This window comes from Sapajus apella, unplaced genomic scaffold (genome assembly GCF_009761245.1).
Source record: "Sapajus apella isolate SASKATOON/1434 unplaced genomic scaffold, GSC_monkey_1.0 scaffold63, whole genome shotgun sequence".
In the NCBI taxonomy this organism is placed as follows: domain Eukaryota; kingdom Metazoa; phylum Chordata; class Mammalia; order Primates; family Cebidae; genus Sapajus; species Sapajus apella.
The window spans coordinates 10,850,160-10,869,665 of NW_022437003.1; the positions used below are offsets into that span (position 1 = coordinate 10,850,160).

Below are 19,506 nucleotides of genomic sequence, written 5' to 3' on the forward strand. Positions count from 1 at the left end.
AAGACCAGAGAAGGTCTGTCCTCAGAAACAGCAGGCACACCTGAGGGTGGAATAAGCTCTCCTGAAAACACAGGTATTAAATGACAGGCTGCATATTGACAAGGGAGTCTGACACCCTCCTTCCTTCCGCTTCCAAAACACTGGCAGCCAGACTCATCAACTTAAAAGAAAGACCTACATGGACTGAGAATTACACATCTGACAATAAAACAGAAGAAGCCTCCCCAAAGGCCCATCAGTTGACAAGCCCCAGCCGTGCATACACAGCTTCCAACCAGTTTGTTTAGCTCCTCACTAAACTGAAAAGACAGCTAAAGATCAGATGCTTGAGGGAAGGTCTCCATGAAAGGTAGAGACCGAAATAAACAGATAATAGGACTCGGAGGAAACAGTGCAGGGAGCAAAAGAACACACAAAAACTCCAAAGTTAATATTCTCACCAAAAAAAATGAGAAGAAACAAGAAGAGGGTATCATTCAAAAAAAAAAAAAAATTCAGAGAACAAGAAAGCACTCTAAGAACTTAAAAATGATGGCAAGCATGATAAAAGTAAAGAGAAATGCTGATAGATACATTTGAGGTAAATTCTCCAAAGTTAGATTAAACATGAAAGAGATGAGAAACAGGATAAGAAAATCAGAGGATCAACTCAGAAGCTTCGAAAGCTGACCGGCAGGAGTTCCAGAAACAAGAAGAAAGAAAACACAGAGAAAGCTATTTTGTAAAAAATTTTTAAAAATTAAAAATGCAAGAACATTTCTAGAACTGAGGGACATGAGCCTCCCAATGGAAAGGGCCTACTGAGTACCTAGCAAAATAAATGGGGGAGAACAGCTGCACAGTAATTTTTTTTACTGTGACATTTTGGAACACTGTAGATAAAAAGACCCTGATGGTTTTCAAAATGGAAAAATAATGACATACAAAGAATCAGAGATTAGAATGCTCACTGTGAACTTTTAGAACACTGTGGAGAAAAAAGAAGATCCTAATGGTTTTCAAAATGGGGGAAAAATGGCATACAAAGAATCAGATTAGAATGCTGTGTAACTCTTCTGCAGCAAAGTGGGCATTGAAAGGCAACAAAGCAACCAGGAAAGATGATTTATAACCAAATCATCAATCATGCTTGAGGCTAGAGGAAAGACATTTTCAGACGAGATCAGGCACATTCAGAGTGGTATGGCTGTAGACAGAAAGATATTTTCAGACCTGCAGGGTTTTAGCATTTTTACCCCCATGAATCTTTTTCTCCTGGCAAGCTAACAGAGTATATGCTTTGTTGTCAAAAAATGAATAAACCTAGCAAAAGATGACAAGGGACTCAAGAAAGGGGGATCAGAGAATTCTCAAGATGATGGGAATTCCCCGGATGGCAGCTGTGCAGAAAGTAACTAATCTGGATTAAATCAAGAGAGTGAAGGGCTCCAGGACGGGCTGCCCCCATGAGGGTAAACTGGCAGATTATCTATCATGTTTGACAGAAGGAAAAGGTTTTTTTTCAATAATCATAGACTCTGGGGATGCTTCAGTTATACACACAAAGAAAACTAAGCAAATTCTAAAATGAGGCAATTAATTCCAGGGAAAACAAAAAGTTGCATATGAAAGAAAATGTATTCACAATACACTAGAACTTCAGCTATGAGTGATATTACACAGTCATAACAATCTAACCACTGAATGTTGATTTTACCAAGAATTGTGATATAATTGTATTGGGAAAATGTAAGAAGTGGAAGAGTGTATCTCTTTTTTTTCTTTTTCTTTTTTTTTTTTTTTTTTGAGATAGAGTCTTGCTTTGTCTCCAGGCACCAGGCTGGAGTGCAGTGGTGCAATCTTGGCTCACTGCAACCTCTGCTTCCCAGTTTCATGCAATTCTCCTGCCTCAGCCTCCAGAGTAGCTGGGACTACAGGCATGCGCCACCACACCCAGCTAATTTTTGTTATTTTAGTAGAGACGGGGTTTTACCATGTTGGTCAGGATGGTCTCCATCTCTTGACCTAGTGATCCATGCACCTCAGCCTCCCAGAGTGCTGGGATTACAGGCGTGAGCCACCACGCCTGGCCCAAGTGTGTGTATCTCTATCTCTCTCTCCGTGTGTGTGTGTGTGTGTGTGTGTGTGTGTGTGTGTGTGTGTGTGTGTAGGAAAGGTCATAAGAAAATTAAGTCATTTTCCACAATAGAATATCAATAGATAATGGCTAGAATTGAAAAAAAAAGAAATTATCATATAAGTACAATTTTCAAAAATATGGAAGCAAAGAGAAAAAGAGATTTTTTTAAAATATATTTTATTGTGTTTTAGGTTTTGGGGTACATGTGAAGAACATGCAGGATTGTTGCATAGGTACACACATGGCAATGTGGTTTGCTGCCTTCCTCCCCATCACCTGTATCTGGCATTTTTCCCCATGTTATCCTAGCCCAACTCCCCACCCCGAACTGTCCCTCCCCTATTTCCCCCTGACAGACCCCAGTGTGTGATGCTGCCCTCCCTGTGTCCATGTGTTCTCATTGTTCAACACCCGCCTATGAGTGAGAACATGCGGTGTTTGATTCTCTGTTCTTGTGTCAGTTTGCTGAGAATGATGGTTTCCAGGTTCATCCATGTCCCTACAAAGGACACAAACTCATTGTTTTTGATGGCTGCATAGTATTCCATGGTGTATATGTGCCACATTTTCCCTGTCTAGTCTATCATTGATGGGCATTTCGGTTGGTTCCAAGTCTTTGCTATTGTAAACAGTGCTGCAGTGAACATTTGTGTGCATGTGTCCTTATAATAGAATAATTTATAATCCTTTGGATATATACCCAGTAATGGGATTGCTGGGTCAGATGGAATTTCAATTTCTAGGTCCTTGAGGAATCACCACACTGCCTTCCACAATGGTTGAACTAATTTACACTCCCACCAATAGTGTAAAGGTGTTCCTATTTCTCCACATCCTCTCCAGCATCTGTTGTCTCCAGATGTTTTAATGTCGCCATTCTAACTGGCGTGAGATGGTATCTCAATGTAGTTTTGATTTGCATTTCTCTAATGACCAGTGATGATAAGCATTTTTTCATATGTTTGTTGGCCTCATATATGTCTTCTTTTGTAAAGTGTCTGTTCATATCCTTTGCCCACTTTTGAATGGGCTTGTTTGGTTTTTTCTTGTAAACCTGTTTTAATTCTTTGTAGATTCTGGATATTAGCCCTTTGTCAGATGGGTAGATTGCAAAATTTTCTTCCCATTCTGTTGGTTGCCAGTTCACTGTAATGATTGTTTTTTTTTTTTTTTTTTTTTTTGCTGTGCAGAAGCTCTTGAGTGTTTAATTAGGTCCCATTTGTCTATTTTGGCTTTTGTTGCCAATGCTTTTGGTGTTTTAGTCATGAAGTCCTTACCTATGCCTATGTCCTGAATGGTTTTGCCTAGATTTTCTTCTAGGGTTTTTATGGTGTTAGGTCTTATGTTTAAGTCTTTAATCCATCTGGAGTTAATTTTAGTGTAAGGTGTCAGGAAGGGTTCCAGTTTCTGCTTTAAGAGTAGAAAGTGGGCCGGGCACGGTGGCTCACGCCTGTAATCCCAGCACTTTCAGAAGCCGGGGCAGGCAGATTACCAGGTCAGGAGATTGAGACCATCCAGGTTAACACGGTGAAACCCCGTCTCTACTAAAAATACCAAAAACAAAAACAAAAACAACAACAACAAAACTAGCTGGGTGTTATGGTGCTTGCCTGTAATCCCAGCTACTCAGGAGGCTGAGTCATGAGAATCGTTTGAACTGGAGAGGCGGAGGTGGCAGTGAGCCGAGACTGCGCCACTGCACTCCAGCCTGGCAGACAGAGCGAGACTCTGTTTCAAAAAAAAAAAAAAAAAAAAGTAGAAAGTGGTTGCCCTTAGGAGGACAGGGAAGGATGGTTCAGAGGCATCTGTTTTTCATTAAAAGTTCTTAATACTATGTAACTTTTAATAGCATGAACATGTATAATTGTAATAAAAATAGAAGATATAGAAGTTACTTTTTTAAAAAGCTATCAGTCCCTCTGAGAAAGCAGTTTCAGTGCAGTCGTAGTAGTAAAAGCCAAAATATGAGCCACTCTAGAGCACGCATGGGTGATGAGAGCGAGCAGGTGGGAGGATGGCGGGGGTGGGAGGATGGCGTTGGGACCCAACACCAGAGTAGAGGTCCACGCACTGAGGGAGCACAGCATGCCAACAGCATCTTCCTGGATCTGATCGTGAGACAGGCACTGAGGAGGTCAGAATGACATAGGACACTCCTTACACGATGCAGTAACATTGCCTCAAAGGCGACTGCAAATATCCAGGTAAAAGTCTAGATTAGGGTGGTGCACAGGGTAAGGAAAGATGGTGCTGGGCACGGTGGCTCACGCCTGTAATCCCAGCACTTTGGGAGGCTGAGACAGGTGGATCATGAGGTCAGGAGTTCAAGACCAGCCTGGCCAATATGGTGAAACCCCATATCTACTAAAAATACAAAAATTAGCTGGGCACAGTGGTGAGTCCCTGTAATCCCAGCTAATCAAGAGGCTGAGGCAGGAGAATTGCTTGAACCCTGGAGACGGAGGTTGCGTGAGCAAAGATGAGCCACTGCACTCCAGCCTGGGTGGCAAAGCAAGACTCTGTCTTGGAATTAAAAAAAAAAGAAAGAAAGAAGGTATGAAAGCCTCCTGATTCTGATCATTTGTCACTCAGGTGCTGACCTCTCACCTCAATGCTCTTCCTTTTCCTAATGACTGCAGCTGTCTGCTCATATATGATAAAGCTCTGTGTCTGTTTATGAATAAATTTTCTGTTCTCACATGCTTTGACCTTACTTCTTGAGAACAAAACGGGATATTGAATAATTCAGGTGATTACTTCATATCTTCATTACATATTTTTGTAGCTAGACATAGCTTGTAGGCATAAAATAATCTCTGTCCCACTGCATATTTTGCTGTCTATAATTCAGTAATCCCATGTGAAAAAATTGATGGCTACTGACAAAGAGAAAGGGGAGTGTAGAGTAAAAAGCAGACTTGGACTTTAGTGGCCCTTATTAAAACCTATCTCTTGCCCTTGTGAGACAGATCATTTCTAAGAGTTAGTTTCATCATTTAAAACAAGGTAGTTTCTACATATTGTTTTACTATTTAAAAAAAGGCAGTTAGACTCTGATATATAAAATCTTTCCAGCCTAACATTCAATGACCAAAACTTTAAAAAGCTGGTACACATTTTCCAACAGTTGGAATATTGGATCTACTCTGAGAATTAGCTGTGGAAGTTTCATAGGCTCAAAAAATAACGAGCACTAAATTATTCCACCTGAAACCCTCTTCTATATAGATTTAGATGTATAGTAGGGGCTAGAAACAAAGCTTGAATGTATCATTCCATAAAAGTCTGATAAGAATTGTTCATTGTAACTTGTTTATGTTGGGAACAAGTGAAATGAAAAACACTCCTTCACTATGCATGCTCCTGGTGGTCCGTTCCTTCGCCCCTTTGCACTTTGCCACTCTACTGGGGCACACTGCCAAATTGTGACTTTTTGACTGCCTTTTAGATTCTTGCACTGGTTTAGTGATTTATGTCTGCAGTAGCTTCTATATTATGACTGTTTTATCAATTCTATATTGCAGATTTCACAAAATATGCTCCACAGAACACTAATTCCACAAAGCATTAATAGATGTTTTGAGAAAGATTTCCATGGTTACGTAAGTTTGGGGAAACATTGGATTAGACTGCTAATTAAGTTTCTTTAACCAAATGACTTCTCAGGCCCTTTCCTGCAGTAACACTCACGAGAATCTCTAAAAGAAAGATGCATATGCACAGCTTCTGAGCATGCACAGCCAGGAAGTCCTCCTTTTCTGGGCCAGCTACTGAGACATGTTTTATGTCACACATTTTAAAACAACTGTTTTAATGAGATATGCCTTTGAACCATTATAATTGTCTTCATATCTTTCCAATGAGGTGTGATATGTATGAATATAATGTCAGAGTCAAGGAATATTTGTATGTTATGCATCATAAGTGGTCAACAGTATGAGTTAAAATAATGAATCTTTAGGTTTTGTATCAAAACCTCTGGCAAGGTTCCCATTTGGGATATAAAGTAAGTATGAAAGAGGGTTGTCTTCATCCATTTTGCATTACTATAAAGGAATGTCTGAGGCTGGGTAATTTATAAGGAAAAGAAATGTATCTCGCTCACAGTTCTGTAGGCGGTACAACAAGAATGGCACCAGTGTCTGCTCAGCTTTTGATGGAGTCCTCAGGCTGCTTCCACTCATGACAGAAGGCAAAAGGGCACCTGTGTGTGCAGAGATCACATGGCCAGAGAGGAAGCAAGGGAGAGAGAAGTGCCAGACTCCTTTAACAACCAGCTCTGGGGGAACCTAACAGAACAAGAACTCACTCGTATGAGGAGGATGGCACAAAACCATTCATGAGGGATCCACCCTGTGACTCAAACTTCCTGTTAGGCACCACCTCCAATATTGGGATCCAATTTTAACATGAGGTTTAGGGGACAAGGAAGTATCCCAACTATACCAAAAGTTAGGTAATTATCAGTGCCATCTTCCTCCCTAGTTTCAAGGACAGAATTTAACATTCTTTGGTCTCCCAATGACCACTTCATTCTCCACTCTAGCAGCAGACAAATCCCACAAAATTAGGGCATGTTATTTACTCCCTCTTAACTGGTGATTAAGAGTTGGTCAAATTACAGGCTAGAAATAATTTCATAATTTTTAAAACTCTAACCAACAAAAAAATTTGTAATGACAGTAAATTTAACCATAGACATACACAGTTAAAACTAAAATCTCTTGAAAGATATCACATCAAATGGAAGCAGTGATAACAACCATTCCATCGTGTAGCTAGGGATAATCTCCATTGCTCAGCTATGGTGAATATTGCAAAAGAGGGCATAATTAACTCTGAGACCAGCAGCTGAATCCATTGTTCCACAAGAGGTCATAAATGTAGTTGCTAGCCATCACAAAAACATTTTAAAATAGTACTTAAATGGATAATGCCCCAGCTAGTGGAAGACTAATGTGGTTCTCGTTCACAGAGCTTTGTTTCTTGAAATATAAAGTGTGTGCGCATATGTGTACAGGAGATGTGGAGGAAGGAGGCAATGACAGCACTAGGTCACTGATGTCCTAAATGACATTAATCAGAGAAAATGCGAGAAAAAGACGGCAGGAGATTTTGGCTCAGCATATAACAAAAACAGACGTTCACTTATTGACTAATGTTATGTGGCATTAAAAATAACATTTCATAGCTAAAATGTTACTCTAACTCTTGAAATTCTATGTTAAAAGATGAGTTATTCTATGTTAATAATCTCTTATTTGTAGACATGGAACAACAAAAAGTTTCACTTACTACTGAGAAGGATTTAACATTAAGCCAACTCAGAATTATCTGACATTAGCCCAGTACATATGCATTGACCAAGAGGTAATTCATGATTGGCTTAACCAAACTGCGATTGTATTAGCCAGAATTAGGGGCAAACATTAAGTTTAGAATTGCACAGCATACATGTACTAAAAAATAATGCTTACTAAAAGTTTGAGAACATTATCTAAAGACTACAGAATTTATTGTGTGACTTGATAGATTCCCTGCCTGCATACTACCTGCTGCTATGAAGAATAAAAAAGGTCTTAAAACAGGGAGTGCACATACAGAAAAGTTCCAGAATAGTATCAAGACTGGGAACACACAGTGAATGCTGTGGAGGAACCCACTGCCTGGCAGGGATTTTAAGAAGGATGAAATGGTCAGACAACGGGCAAGATGTTATTCTGAGCAAACAGGATCACTCTGAAAAACAGACAAAGGAGTGAACTAATTACTAGAATAGCAAGAAAAGAGAGCTGTCTAAAGCATTTAAGATTTGACAAAGATTGAGAAAAAGGAGTACATAGTCTTCAGGGAATAATGATTCAGCAGATGACTGGAGAGCTGCTTATGAAACATCAACAGGAGAGTGGTTGAGAGTGGCCATTTCAAGACTAGAGTCCAGTGAATTAAAGGTTAGAAAAAAAGTTACTTCACAGATGATTTGGACTTCTTTCTCCTCTGAGATCATAGAAAGTACATTGGAAGATAAAAGACTGTGATTTCCATTCCAGTTTATTCCTTCAATAATTGGGTAATTATAATGATGCATTCCAACCTTAAGATTTACTGAAGTTTTAGACAGGGGTTGGCTTCCATGGTTCTAATTCCTTTATTATACAGGTGATGATCGGTAATCGGACCACCTTCTTAAAAACCTCCAGTGAGGCAGAAGTTAGTTCTCACCAGAGTAACACTCCAAATATCTGGAAAACAAAGTACCTGTAATTAACCCAAGGATCATTATTGGCTGTTAAAACCAGCAGGTGAAAATTGCTAGGGAAGAGAATATGTGCATGAATCCAAAGTGTCACCTCATAGATTTTTTATTACAGGTGCACAGGGGAAGTAGGGAGGCCATCTTAACTGAGTGATCCAACTGAGTATTTTGAATGGAGGGGCTACCTTTCATTTTATGCCTCCAAATATGATGTGATACAAAGGTGACTCAGGCAACTTGTTGCCCAAAATCTGAGTCCAATCAAGCTTATAGACTTAACTTTCAGCTTACAAAAAATACAGGAACAGAAATTAAACACCACCAAATACAGAATATGGGACATTGTACAAGGTAACTGGCTTGCGTTCTTCAAGGAGTCAAGGGCATGGGGAAAACAAGGTGGAGTGACTATTCCAGAATGAGAGAATAAAGACATAAAACAACCAAAGGCAATGTGCAAAACCTGACCAGATTCTAGTATTTGGTTTTTTTTGTTTGTTTAGTTTGTTTGGTTGGTTTTTTTTTTTTAAGTTATAAAACATATTTGAGAATAGTAAAATGCATATTAAATATTAGAAAAGTATTTTATAGTCTGAGATACTATAATAATGTTTTAGTCAAATTAGAAGAAGTTCTTTATTTTTAGGAGAGATAGAAAACAAATATTGCAAAAGGTTAACTATTGATTCTAAGTGGCAAGTGTGCAGGTGATAGTTATTCTGTTTTCCCAACTTTTCTGTATCTTCGAACATCTTCATGAAATAAGCTTGAAGAATCTTTCTTATGCCAGCATGAATCTGCTTCTGTTGTGTTCACCTAATCATCCTAACGCTGCTGCCTCCAGTTCCATTCTTCCCCTCTGGCAGCACCATGACAGGGGCTGTGCCCGCTCCCCTACTGAGCATTCAGAGTTATAACCTGGAGAGCTCAGCCTCTCAGTCCTCTCTGGGCCTCAACATTTCTCTACCCCCTCACCTGCAGCTGCTATTGAAATACACTGTTGGTGGAAATATATACTACTACAGTCACTATGGAGAATATACAGTTGCTATGGAGAATAGTATGGATGTTTCTCAAAAGACTACTAATAAAACTGTGATCCAGCAATCCCACTACTGAGCATTATCCAAAGGAAAGAAATCAGTGTATGGAAGAGAAGTCTGCACCCACATGTTTACTGCAGCACTATTCACAATCGCCAAATATGGGATCAACCTAGGTATCCAAGAACAGATAAATAGGTAAAGAAAATATGGTATAATACACAATGGAATACTATTCAGACATAAAACATAATGAAATCCTGTCATTTATGGCAACATGGATGGAACTGGAGGACCTTATGTTAAGTGAAATAAGCCAGGAACAGAAAGTTAAATACCACGTGTTCTCACCCATATTTGGAAGAAAAAAAAAAAAAAGTTGATCTCCTAGAAGTAAAAAGTAGAAAAGAATACTAGAGGCTAGGCAGGGTAGAGGAAAGGAGGGATGGGGAAAAATTTGTTAAAGGATACAGAATTACAGCTAGATGGGAGGAGTAAGTTCTAGTGTTCTATAGCAGTGTTGGATGACCCTGGTTAACAATAATAGATAATATAGTTTTAAATAGCTAGAAGGAGGATAGTGAAAGTTCCCAACAAAGAAATGAAAAATGTGTGACATCATGGCTATGCTAATTACCTTGATCTGATCACTATATACGTATCAAAACACCACTGTGTACTACATAAATATGTACAAATTGAAATTTTTTTAAAAAAACAGACTATAAAAAAGAAGAAAGAACTGTTAAAGACTTCCAAAGCTATGTCTTCAGGCCAGACCTCTTATTTGAGGTAATAAGAATGTAAATGTAATGTGACTGTGAATGTAAATGTACAAAGAACTTTCTTTACACTTCATAGGAAAAACAAGATCCAAAACCACCTACTGTCAGAGTACATTCCTTCCTCCCATGTAATTCCAACCCTCTCAATTTAAAGTATTAATATGTTACAAATCTAATAAACTCTTAATTAAAATGCTTGTGACTTTTCAGTTGTTTTAATTAAATCGAGGTTTAACCAGTTTTAAAAATACACAGATCCCTACTTAGCATACACAGGATGTAATTTTTGATTCTTTTATTCATAAAGTACCTTCATGTCAGAACCATAAATATCTGTACACTGAGTATATGCCAATTTGGAATCTACCACATATTGAAATGATATCAGGAGCTGGGCTGAATCTATATTACCTCCAGGACTCACTTGGAATTTACTCAAATTTCAACATTTATTCATGTTTTAAATCTCTTTTACACAAAAGTAAATGTGTAAGGAAAGACCCAATATTAAGCCTATGGTTCCTCACAAAGGAGTAAAAATTCATAAAGGGTATTTAAGTGGAGAGAAGGAAACATCTAATAAAAGGGCAAAGATGTAGAAAGCACACAAAACTCTAACTTGGAGATCAAATGGTTAAACCCTTTCAGGGACCTACCAAGACTCTCCGGTTTTGAGTAAAGCTCTGGAATAATGTGGTGTTTCTATGGTATTTCCAAGGAATCAAGGCAAATGGAGGTATTTTTTACCAAGAAGAGTAGGCAGAAAGAGCAAGTCTCAAAAAGTGCAGAAACACATAAAATTGTAGCTTGCTTCCATTATACTCTCTCAAGTTAACTCATTTGCATCTCATCTGTATCCCATGAGGTATAAATATGAGCTACTACAGAGCTCATATTTATAATGGCTATATCAGTTTGCCCACAAATAATAGGATTCATTTGGCTTTGGGACTACCTGTTTGACATACTAAGACATTTCTTCAAGGTGTCTTTGAAGCCTGGTATCTGTTTACAACCTGCAAATACACATCACTTTTAGGTCTCTCAGCAGATATGCATGAGTTCACTCTGTAAGTTATGACCAATACAGGTAACTGCTTTCTTTAAGCTGATTCTTTGCTCATTTACATAAACATTTCAGAAATGAATGAAACCATTATTCTTAACATATGGTGTCAATTCACTAATTATCCTAGGCACAGAACTGCTACATATTCCCAAATTATTTCTACTTTGCCTAACAAACATCATATTTAGATACCATGTAATTTAAAAATTGTTCCCAGACCACACAAGGTAAGTGATTTCTCAACAAAATTGGATTCTATTTTGCTGAGTAGTTACGCGAAACCTGGAAATGAAATCAAACAAACTAAAACTGAATAATTTATTTATAAAGACAATATTTTTATTTCGTTTCCCCTAATTCTTCTCCCCTGCTTAAAAAAGAAAAACTATGAAGACCTTTTAGAAGTGTGATGGGTTAGGTTCCCTTTGTTGGAAAGTTCTGAAGTCTTCATGGGCATGATAAAGGCATTAGCTGAACCAATGTTTCTGAAAGTTCATGTTTGCCGTTATCTAAAGCTAACAGAGGTGCAAAGTCATAACTGAATTTTAACCATAAGTCAGAGAAATCAAACTTCTAAATTTGGAAATAATAACAGTTTAATAGACAAACAAAACAGTATCACAGTGAATAAAATATTAAAGCATTATCTTTTTTTCCAATCAATAGCATGAAGAGTTTTCTGGTGTCATACAAAGATTGCTCTTTAAAGCCAAATTAACTAGAAAAAAGACTGCCCACAATACACAGAGACACAAATTTATCATTGTAGACACTATACAGATAAGTAAAACACATAGTACCCATGTCCAGAGCTTTCTAGAAACCTCATTATATAACTCACCAATTTACTCAATGTTACATTTCAGACAAAACGCACATTTTTTAAAAAACTTAGAAATATATAAATCCAAACCACAAAACATCTTCTAAACATGATATTTACTCTAAACACATATAATTTTCTGGAAATTGCATCACAATACTATCCAAACTAGATTTTATGAAATCATAAATGTACTTAGCTGTATCTTGGGGCTTAAATTCATTGGACTATATCCCATATATACTTTCATCCTACTTACTTTGGGCATACAAGTTCCCAAAGTTTAGTTTTACAATTAGAATCGAACTGCTATTCCAGCCATGTCAATTTGTTCTGAATACAGACATTGGAATGGGTGCACTGTACCTGCATCACACAACAAAGATTTCATCACAAACAAGTTAAAATCGTCTTAGTAATGCCCCCTTTCTAAGAGTTACAAATATTTTCGTGTTAATCATTAGTAATGGGTTTTAGAGACTAAAATGCTTTTTAAAATTTTTGCCTGGTTTCTGTGAACATTCTAGTCTGCCAACTTGTAATCTGCTAAACAATTTCTTCTCAGAAATATACACATTCAACTTTCCCTACATCATGAAAAGAAGTTCATTAACTGAAATCACCTAGGTTATGCTTTTATTCAAAATAAATTCTGTAAGAACTTGAATCCAGTCCAAAACCCACTAAAGGCAACAGGGATAGCAATGCGGTAAGCTGTACTCTGCCCCAGCCATTTTACTTCCTTGAAGGGTCTTTTCAAGTAGAGCATCCGCTTTGCATGTCTCTTGCCCACCCCTCTGTCTAGACTGCAACACGAAGTCTTGCACATAAACCTAAACCATCATATTTTGATACAACTCAGTACCGTACAGCAAAACACTTAGGTTCTCAGCACTTCAAACTGTGAGCGGAAGCATCTCATTAACTGTGTCTGGGTTTTCATTGCCACAGTTCACCTCGAATTGTTATAAGATTCAGTTAAGTAAATCCTAATGGAACAAAAAATATAATGGGAAAAAAAGAAAGTCTTTATGAATTTACAGCAGCTAATTTAAATGGAACCTTTTCAGGACAACGGGTAGGGCTGATTGAGCAATGTGGTTTAAAAAACCAAAACTAAGATGTTAGAAGGAAAGACTCAAATGAAGTTTTCATGAAGAATAATCACTCTATGAGAAGTTCACTCTCTTCCATTCTTCTCAGAGAAGACTGAGGAGAGAGGAAAACAGACATGGAGGAAAGAATGTGTCTCAAGGACAAACGGCCACATTCTGCCACGAAGTTCACTGTGATGCAAATTCCTCAATGCTTTTCATTCTCTTTAGTAATATGGCAAAACAGGCATTCAGTTGAAACCACCTAAGGGAGTAGAACTGAGCTTCCTCTTGGCAAGGGAGAATGCACAGAGGGAACAGGTATCTCAGTGAGAACGCTGACCACAGACAGTGACTTAAGAGAGAAAACAAAGACCTGAAGACAATTCCAGGGTGTTCCAATACCAGGTTTACAGGCGGGGAGGGAGCACACTTTGTAACAGATGTGTCTCAGGCAACTTTCCTCTCATGTCCAACTGCCATCATAGAATGTCCATGACTACGAAAAAAGGGATCCATTCATTCTCAACTCTCTCTACAGCATAACACACCGCAACCCTACTGTCTATCTGGCCGTGCTGAGTGAAACCCTGCCCTTTCTCTGGGAAGACTCACTGCTGTCAGTGCTCCATGAAGGGTGAGCTTATACAATTTTGCTAACCCTTTAGTAGAAATGAACATTTTTACTTCCAGCCTGCAGGAAAACCAATAGAGTCAACATATGGCCAAGGGAGCTTTGTTAATGTCATGGACACTAATCATAAAGAACATAAAACAAAATAAATTATAAATTATCTAACTTCATACTCAAACAGGGCAATGTGTCCAGTTTCTTATTTTGCATACCAATTAAGAAGGAGGCGCCATACAGTCTAGAAATTCATGACAAACGCACTGGCAAAAACCATACACCATAAGAATAACAAGGCTCGAAGGGACCAGGCTGACAAAGATGACCCCAAGGGTGACTTTCTTAGACACCAGTAAGTAGATTCCTAAGGGTAAGGAGCTGAAGTACAGCAAACCTAGCAACCACACCAACACCCGGATGGATGTCTGAAACAGCAGGGATGTGCAGTTCCACACAGTCCAGTTGTGTGACACAGTGGTGACAGAGTCGAAGCTCGCAGGCCTATAAAATTCTACCACAGGAGTGGAGCTCAGGGACGGGGAGCTCTCTCTCTGCACCTCCATGATGGTTATGACCAAGCAGTTGGAGGATGTGTGAGAAGGACTGACCAGAGAGGCCAGCCTCTTGGGAGTGAGCAACAGCTCCGTGGGGTTCTCTGGCAGGCACTTCTTCCCTTTGCCTCCACAAGTCAAGTTTACGAGGATATTGTTGTCATCCGGCAGGCTACTAACTTCATCATCTGGCAGGCATGTCTCAAACCTGCAGAAAGGACAGACAATGACACCTTGTGGGGAGTCCCCAAAGTCTATGATCTTATAGAGGCATTTGGCACAAACCCTATGACAACACTCCAGCACTTTGGGTTTCCTCTGTTTCAGATTGTAACGATTATAACAGATCTTGCACTCGAGCTCATCAGAGGCCTGAGACTCTGCAGTGTCTTCGGGAGGTTGACTGGCCATCTTGAATTACGTGGGCAATCTTCTGCCAGGTGTGTCTTGTTGAAGAATGGCTTTGATTAAGGTGCCCCTCTGAATATTATATCATCCAAATCTGGCAGCGACGCAAAAAGGCAGGAAAAGTAGTGAAAGAAACCAGAAATCTTCCAGGCATTTTCAACTTCTGCATATAACTCTGTCTCAAATGCATATTTATAAAGGCCACATGAAGGGTCTGTAAAGAAGAAAAGAGATTCTAATGTAATGAACAGTTCATTGAAAAGGTGTTTCTGAAAAGTGCTTTATGGAATTTTCTGAGCTTCAAGGATTAGAAGCAATAGACTTCGAAGGTGAAATCCCCTTCAGTTTTTCACACGCTTTTGTCCCCAGAACAGAAAAGTGTTATTTCCATGCTTAGCTGTTTCAGTCTACAAGCAGGATAGTGAAAAAGGAGTTAAGAATCCTAATGGGTATAAAGGACAGTGTAGAGCTAGCTATGTGCTCAAGAACATACTTCAGTCCAGATACAAGAGATTTTCACTCTGAAACTTGTAACAAATTTTGGCCTCTGGAAACAGAATGGGACATGTATCAGAAATACAAGACTAATTCAGAGTATGGTTGGTGTAAATACCAGGTGTCTAAGTACCATCAATAGTGCTTAGGAATACACAAAAGGGAATATTAAGGACAAATGTTAAAAATGTGTTTTCAAAGAGTGCTTTGATAGAGATGAGAGCATATTTAAGTAGAGCAGGCTGTTCTCACCTTCTCAGTGTAAAGAAATCTGTTATATAAGTGCCTTTATTGTTTGACTATTCCATTTCAATTTTTTGTTTCAATACCAGTCTTGAAAACAACAGCTGTGCATATACGTTCACTAAAGGAAGAATGAGGCATGTAACACCTGATATAAGCATTATAAACAAGTCAAGTCTAAGTCCCAAGAAAGAGAAGTAAACACAGATAAAACATGTATAGCTATGTCTCTAGACATGAAGAAATCACTTGTGCATGGTTATCAAGAAATATTCAACGTTCACTTACTCATCTACTTTATTTCACATAAACTCTTTCTGTAGTAAAAGGAAAGTGTAATACAATCTACAGTCCTTACTATTACTATTACTGGTCATTACCAGCTTTGGACAAATGGCTGAAGGTTAGTTTCATATGCACAGTCAGTTCTCAAATTCAGTACTAACGGAAGGGAGCAGTAATATAGAAAATTTCCAAATTATTTTTAATTAGCTTTAATATATATGATATTTTTGGTAGCTGATTCACCTTAAATTATGTTTGGCCTAGAAAAATATCAAAATATATTTCAATTTCTATGCACACCTCCAAGCAATAATAGCAGAAAGTTGCCATAACAGTTCTGAGGGCAGAGTGCAGGTGTGCTAGACATTTGATTTGCTATGGATCATACTGCACTAACAGAGAAAGGCAGTGGGTAGCTGAATTTAGATAACTTTAAAAATCATGAATAGTTGACTTGTTAATACATATTACCTTTATTTTGATTTAAGACTTTAATTTGTAATTGATTTCCTATTCTACAAAAATGTATAATGGGTAGCAGTGGCAAAAAGAAGTCAATCAATAGAATCTCTGATAGCCAAAAATGTACGTAGGATTTTTTTAAATACAGTTTACTGTGTATGTATGCCTGTATTTCAAAACTGGTACCATGAACTAATCTCTATGTATCCAGCCTAACACACAAAAGATATACAGACACAAACATCAACTCTTCTCTCTCCTTTCCTTCCATGTGCCCTAATGATTTTCCTCATTCCTGATCCTGACCCCATTCAGGATACACATGTCCATCTCACTGCAAAACATGACCATGTCCTGTTCACAATTCCACAAAGCTGGCGTTTCTTCCTCCTGTGAGATGGACATCTTCAGGATGACAGCCAAAGAATAAGAAGGAGTTCTATCCTGGTCACCACACCCAATCCTAGCTCCCTTTATGGGACAGTCTCAAGCCTTTGGCAGTTCACTAGTGATCTGTTCACCTGGAAAGCCCCCATTCATTTGCTGCCGAACACAGGCTCCTACAACAGTACCCCTGGTAGCCACACACAGACCTAGGCTCACCCAAAGGGAACATGTCATGTGTTCTTTGCAGCCACACCCCCATCAAGCCTTAATGTCCTCCCGAATCCAGAGGTTAGAAAGCTGATGGCCCAGTAAGGTTAGCAGCAGTATCTGTCCCCATTGCCAGAGAAAGGACTGAGGTATGTGGAGTCATGTGAAAAAGGAAAAGAAAGTACATAAACACATGCATAAAGACATCAGAAAAAAAGTAAAACATCCAATGAAGATAACCAGGCAAAATTACATCTCGAGGCACAGAAAGCTAGAGTAGACACATAAGTGTTTACGCATATGTGAGAACACATTAGAACATCAGCATTTGACAGTCAGCGGGTCACATTCCCACTTTCTGTACCAAGCTTCTAACCATTAGAAGAGTAGCAGTAACACTCTATGTTGGGCCAGCCACAATTTCTAGCTGATAATTATGTGAATCTAAATTATTTCCTTGACAATAGAGAGCTATTATTTGAAACAAAGCTTTCTTTTGTTACAGAAATACTCTTATCATATTACTGAATATGTTAAGATACAGTGTTATGTGATTATAATGTTCATATTTATAAAAATTTATATAAGGGACTTCTCAGTAGCATGCAAAGAAAATACTCAATATTCAAATATCCAATAAAAAATATGCCAAGGTCAACTCCAGCAAACCTATTCCATCAGCAGGAAAGCCTTCATCAAGTCTTGCCTCTAAGAATGGCTCTTCCGGGCAGGACCAGGTGACAGCCTTGAGCTCTGGTAGCATCCCTGGAAATGCAGCCAACACAAGTATTTCTTTCTGGAATGGTGGAAAATGGCCTTGTCGTGCCAGAAGAATGGGATCACACGTGGGCTCAGAGAATGACAGCAAGGTTTGATTGAGTGGAAGTTCTCAGGAGATGGCTGGGGAGCCAGAAGGGAGATGGAGTAGGAAGGTGGTTTTCCCCTGGAGTTAGGCAACTCAGCGGCCTGGGCTCTCCTCCGACTGCCCTGGCCAAACTCCATGTCATTCCAGTAGTCCCTGGACTGCCAGCCTGCCAGCATCTGTCAGTGTAGTCTTACCCTGTGGCATTCCTCTCAGCATCCACCCGCTTGTGTGTCTCAGGGTTTTTATAGGTACAGGTTGGGGATGTGATGGGCCAGGGTGGTCTTGGGAAATGCAACAGTTGGGTGTGAAGGCAGGAATGCCTGTCCTCACCTAGGTTTGTGACAGGTCCAGGGATGGAGCCCTAGCCAGGGACCATGTCATTTTCTACCCAGCACTTCCCTGCCCCCTTTCTGTATCAAGTATAAAATAAGCTTTGTGTTAGATGATTTTGCCCAATAGTAGGTCAATGCAAGTGTCCTAAACACGTTTAAGGTAGGCTAGGCTAAGAAACGATGTTTGGTAGGTTAGGTATATTAAAGGCATTTTCTTTCAACTTAAGTATTTTCAACTTCCAAAGAGTTTACTGGGATGTGACCCTGTCATAAGTTGAAAAGCATCTGTATTTCTCTATCTACATATAATTTTAAAGACACAAATAAACACAATATTTTTCTTTTTTATTAGTATCATACCAAGTTTTCTGCATCTTGCTTTTCCTACTCAAAAATAGCTCATGCAACTCACCTAACCCTAAATTCCATTTATAATGGCTGCATAATATTTCACCATTTGGATGTATTGTAATATATCCAACCATTCCTCTCCTGGTTGGCATTTATTTGTCTCCATTCTTCCCCCAACACAAACAGTAATGCTGAACACAACCTTGTAATATATATCCTTACATGTGGGTGCTTTTATTTCTTTAGGAGAACAAGGAGCAGAATTTCAGGATCAAACAGATACTACTTGTAATCTATTTTGCCAGATTGCTTTCCAAAAAGGGTATAACACATACTCAACTAGTAATACTAGTATTCTTTCTCCTGAATAGCAATAGTTATTGAACTTTCAAGTTTTGCCAGTCTAAGGCAAAGAAACCCCTTGGTTTCTTTCCATTCTTCTGATAGTTTTTATTACTAGTATCTATACATTTTGTTAAATGCTTTTGTAGCATCCATTGATGTGATCATATGATTTTCTACCTTTAAATACATAATGTAATAAACTACACTGATAAATTTTGACTTTTATATTCTTGGAATAAACCCTACTTGGTCACAGTTGGGTCCTCAAATACAGTTATGGGTTCTATCTGCTAATATTTTATTTAGACATTTTGCATCTGTATTCAAAATTAAATTGGTCTCTAGATTTTTTTGTGCTCTGTTAGGTTTTGGCATTAAATGTATGCTTGTATTATAAGTGAAACAGGAGGTTTTCATCTTCTGGAACAGTTTAAATACTGATAAAGTTATGTGTTCTTTAAGTTACATAAAACTCAACTATAATTTCATATGATTCCACTGTCATTTTCAACAGATCTTTAATCATTTTTCCATCTCTTTTAGGGTTACTGTCCTATTCAAATGTTCCATTTCTTCCTAGGTTAAATTTAGATATTTATATTTGACAAAGAAAAAATACATTTCTTCTCGTTTTTCAAATTCATTCCCAGAGAGCTCAGCGAATTCTGTTATCTTCTTTGCATCACCTCTGTCCCTCTGGTTGTTTCTTTTCTCACTTATAGTCTTGTAAATTGTTTTACTCCTTATTAATTTCC

General features: G+C 38.5%; 1 protein-coding gene across 4 annotated transcripts in view; it reads right to left on the reverse strand.

Moving 5' to 3' along the window:
• Positions 1-11,848: 11,848 nt before the first annotated feature.
• Positions 11,849-19,506, reverse strand: part of RNF182 (ring finger protein 182) — a 46,496-nt gene continuing 38,838 nt past the window's right edge. For all 4 annotated transcript variants that reach the window (XM_032247667.1, XM_032247666.1, XM_032247665.1 and 1 more), the window contains exon 2: positions 11,849-14,993. In XM_032247667.1, the coding sequence (XP_032103558.1) occupies positions 14,039-14,782 (744 nt within the window). In that variant the 5' untranslated portion in view covers positions 14,783-14,993 and the 3' untranslated portion in view covers positions 11,849-14,038. The remainder of the gene's footprint in view (positions 14,994-19,506) is intronic.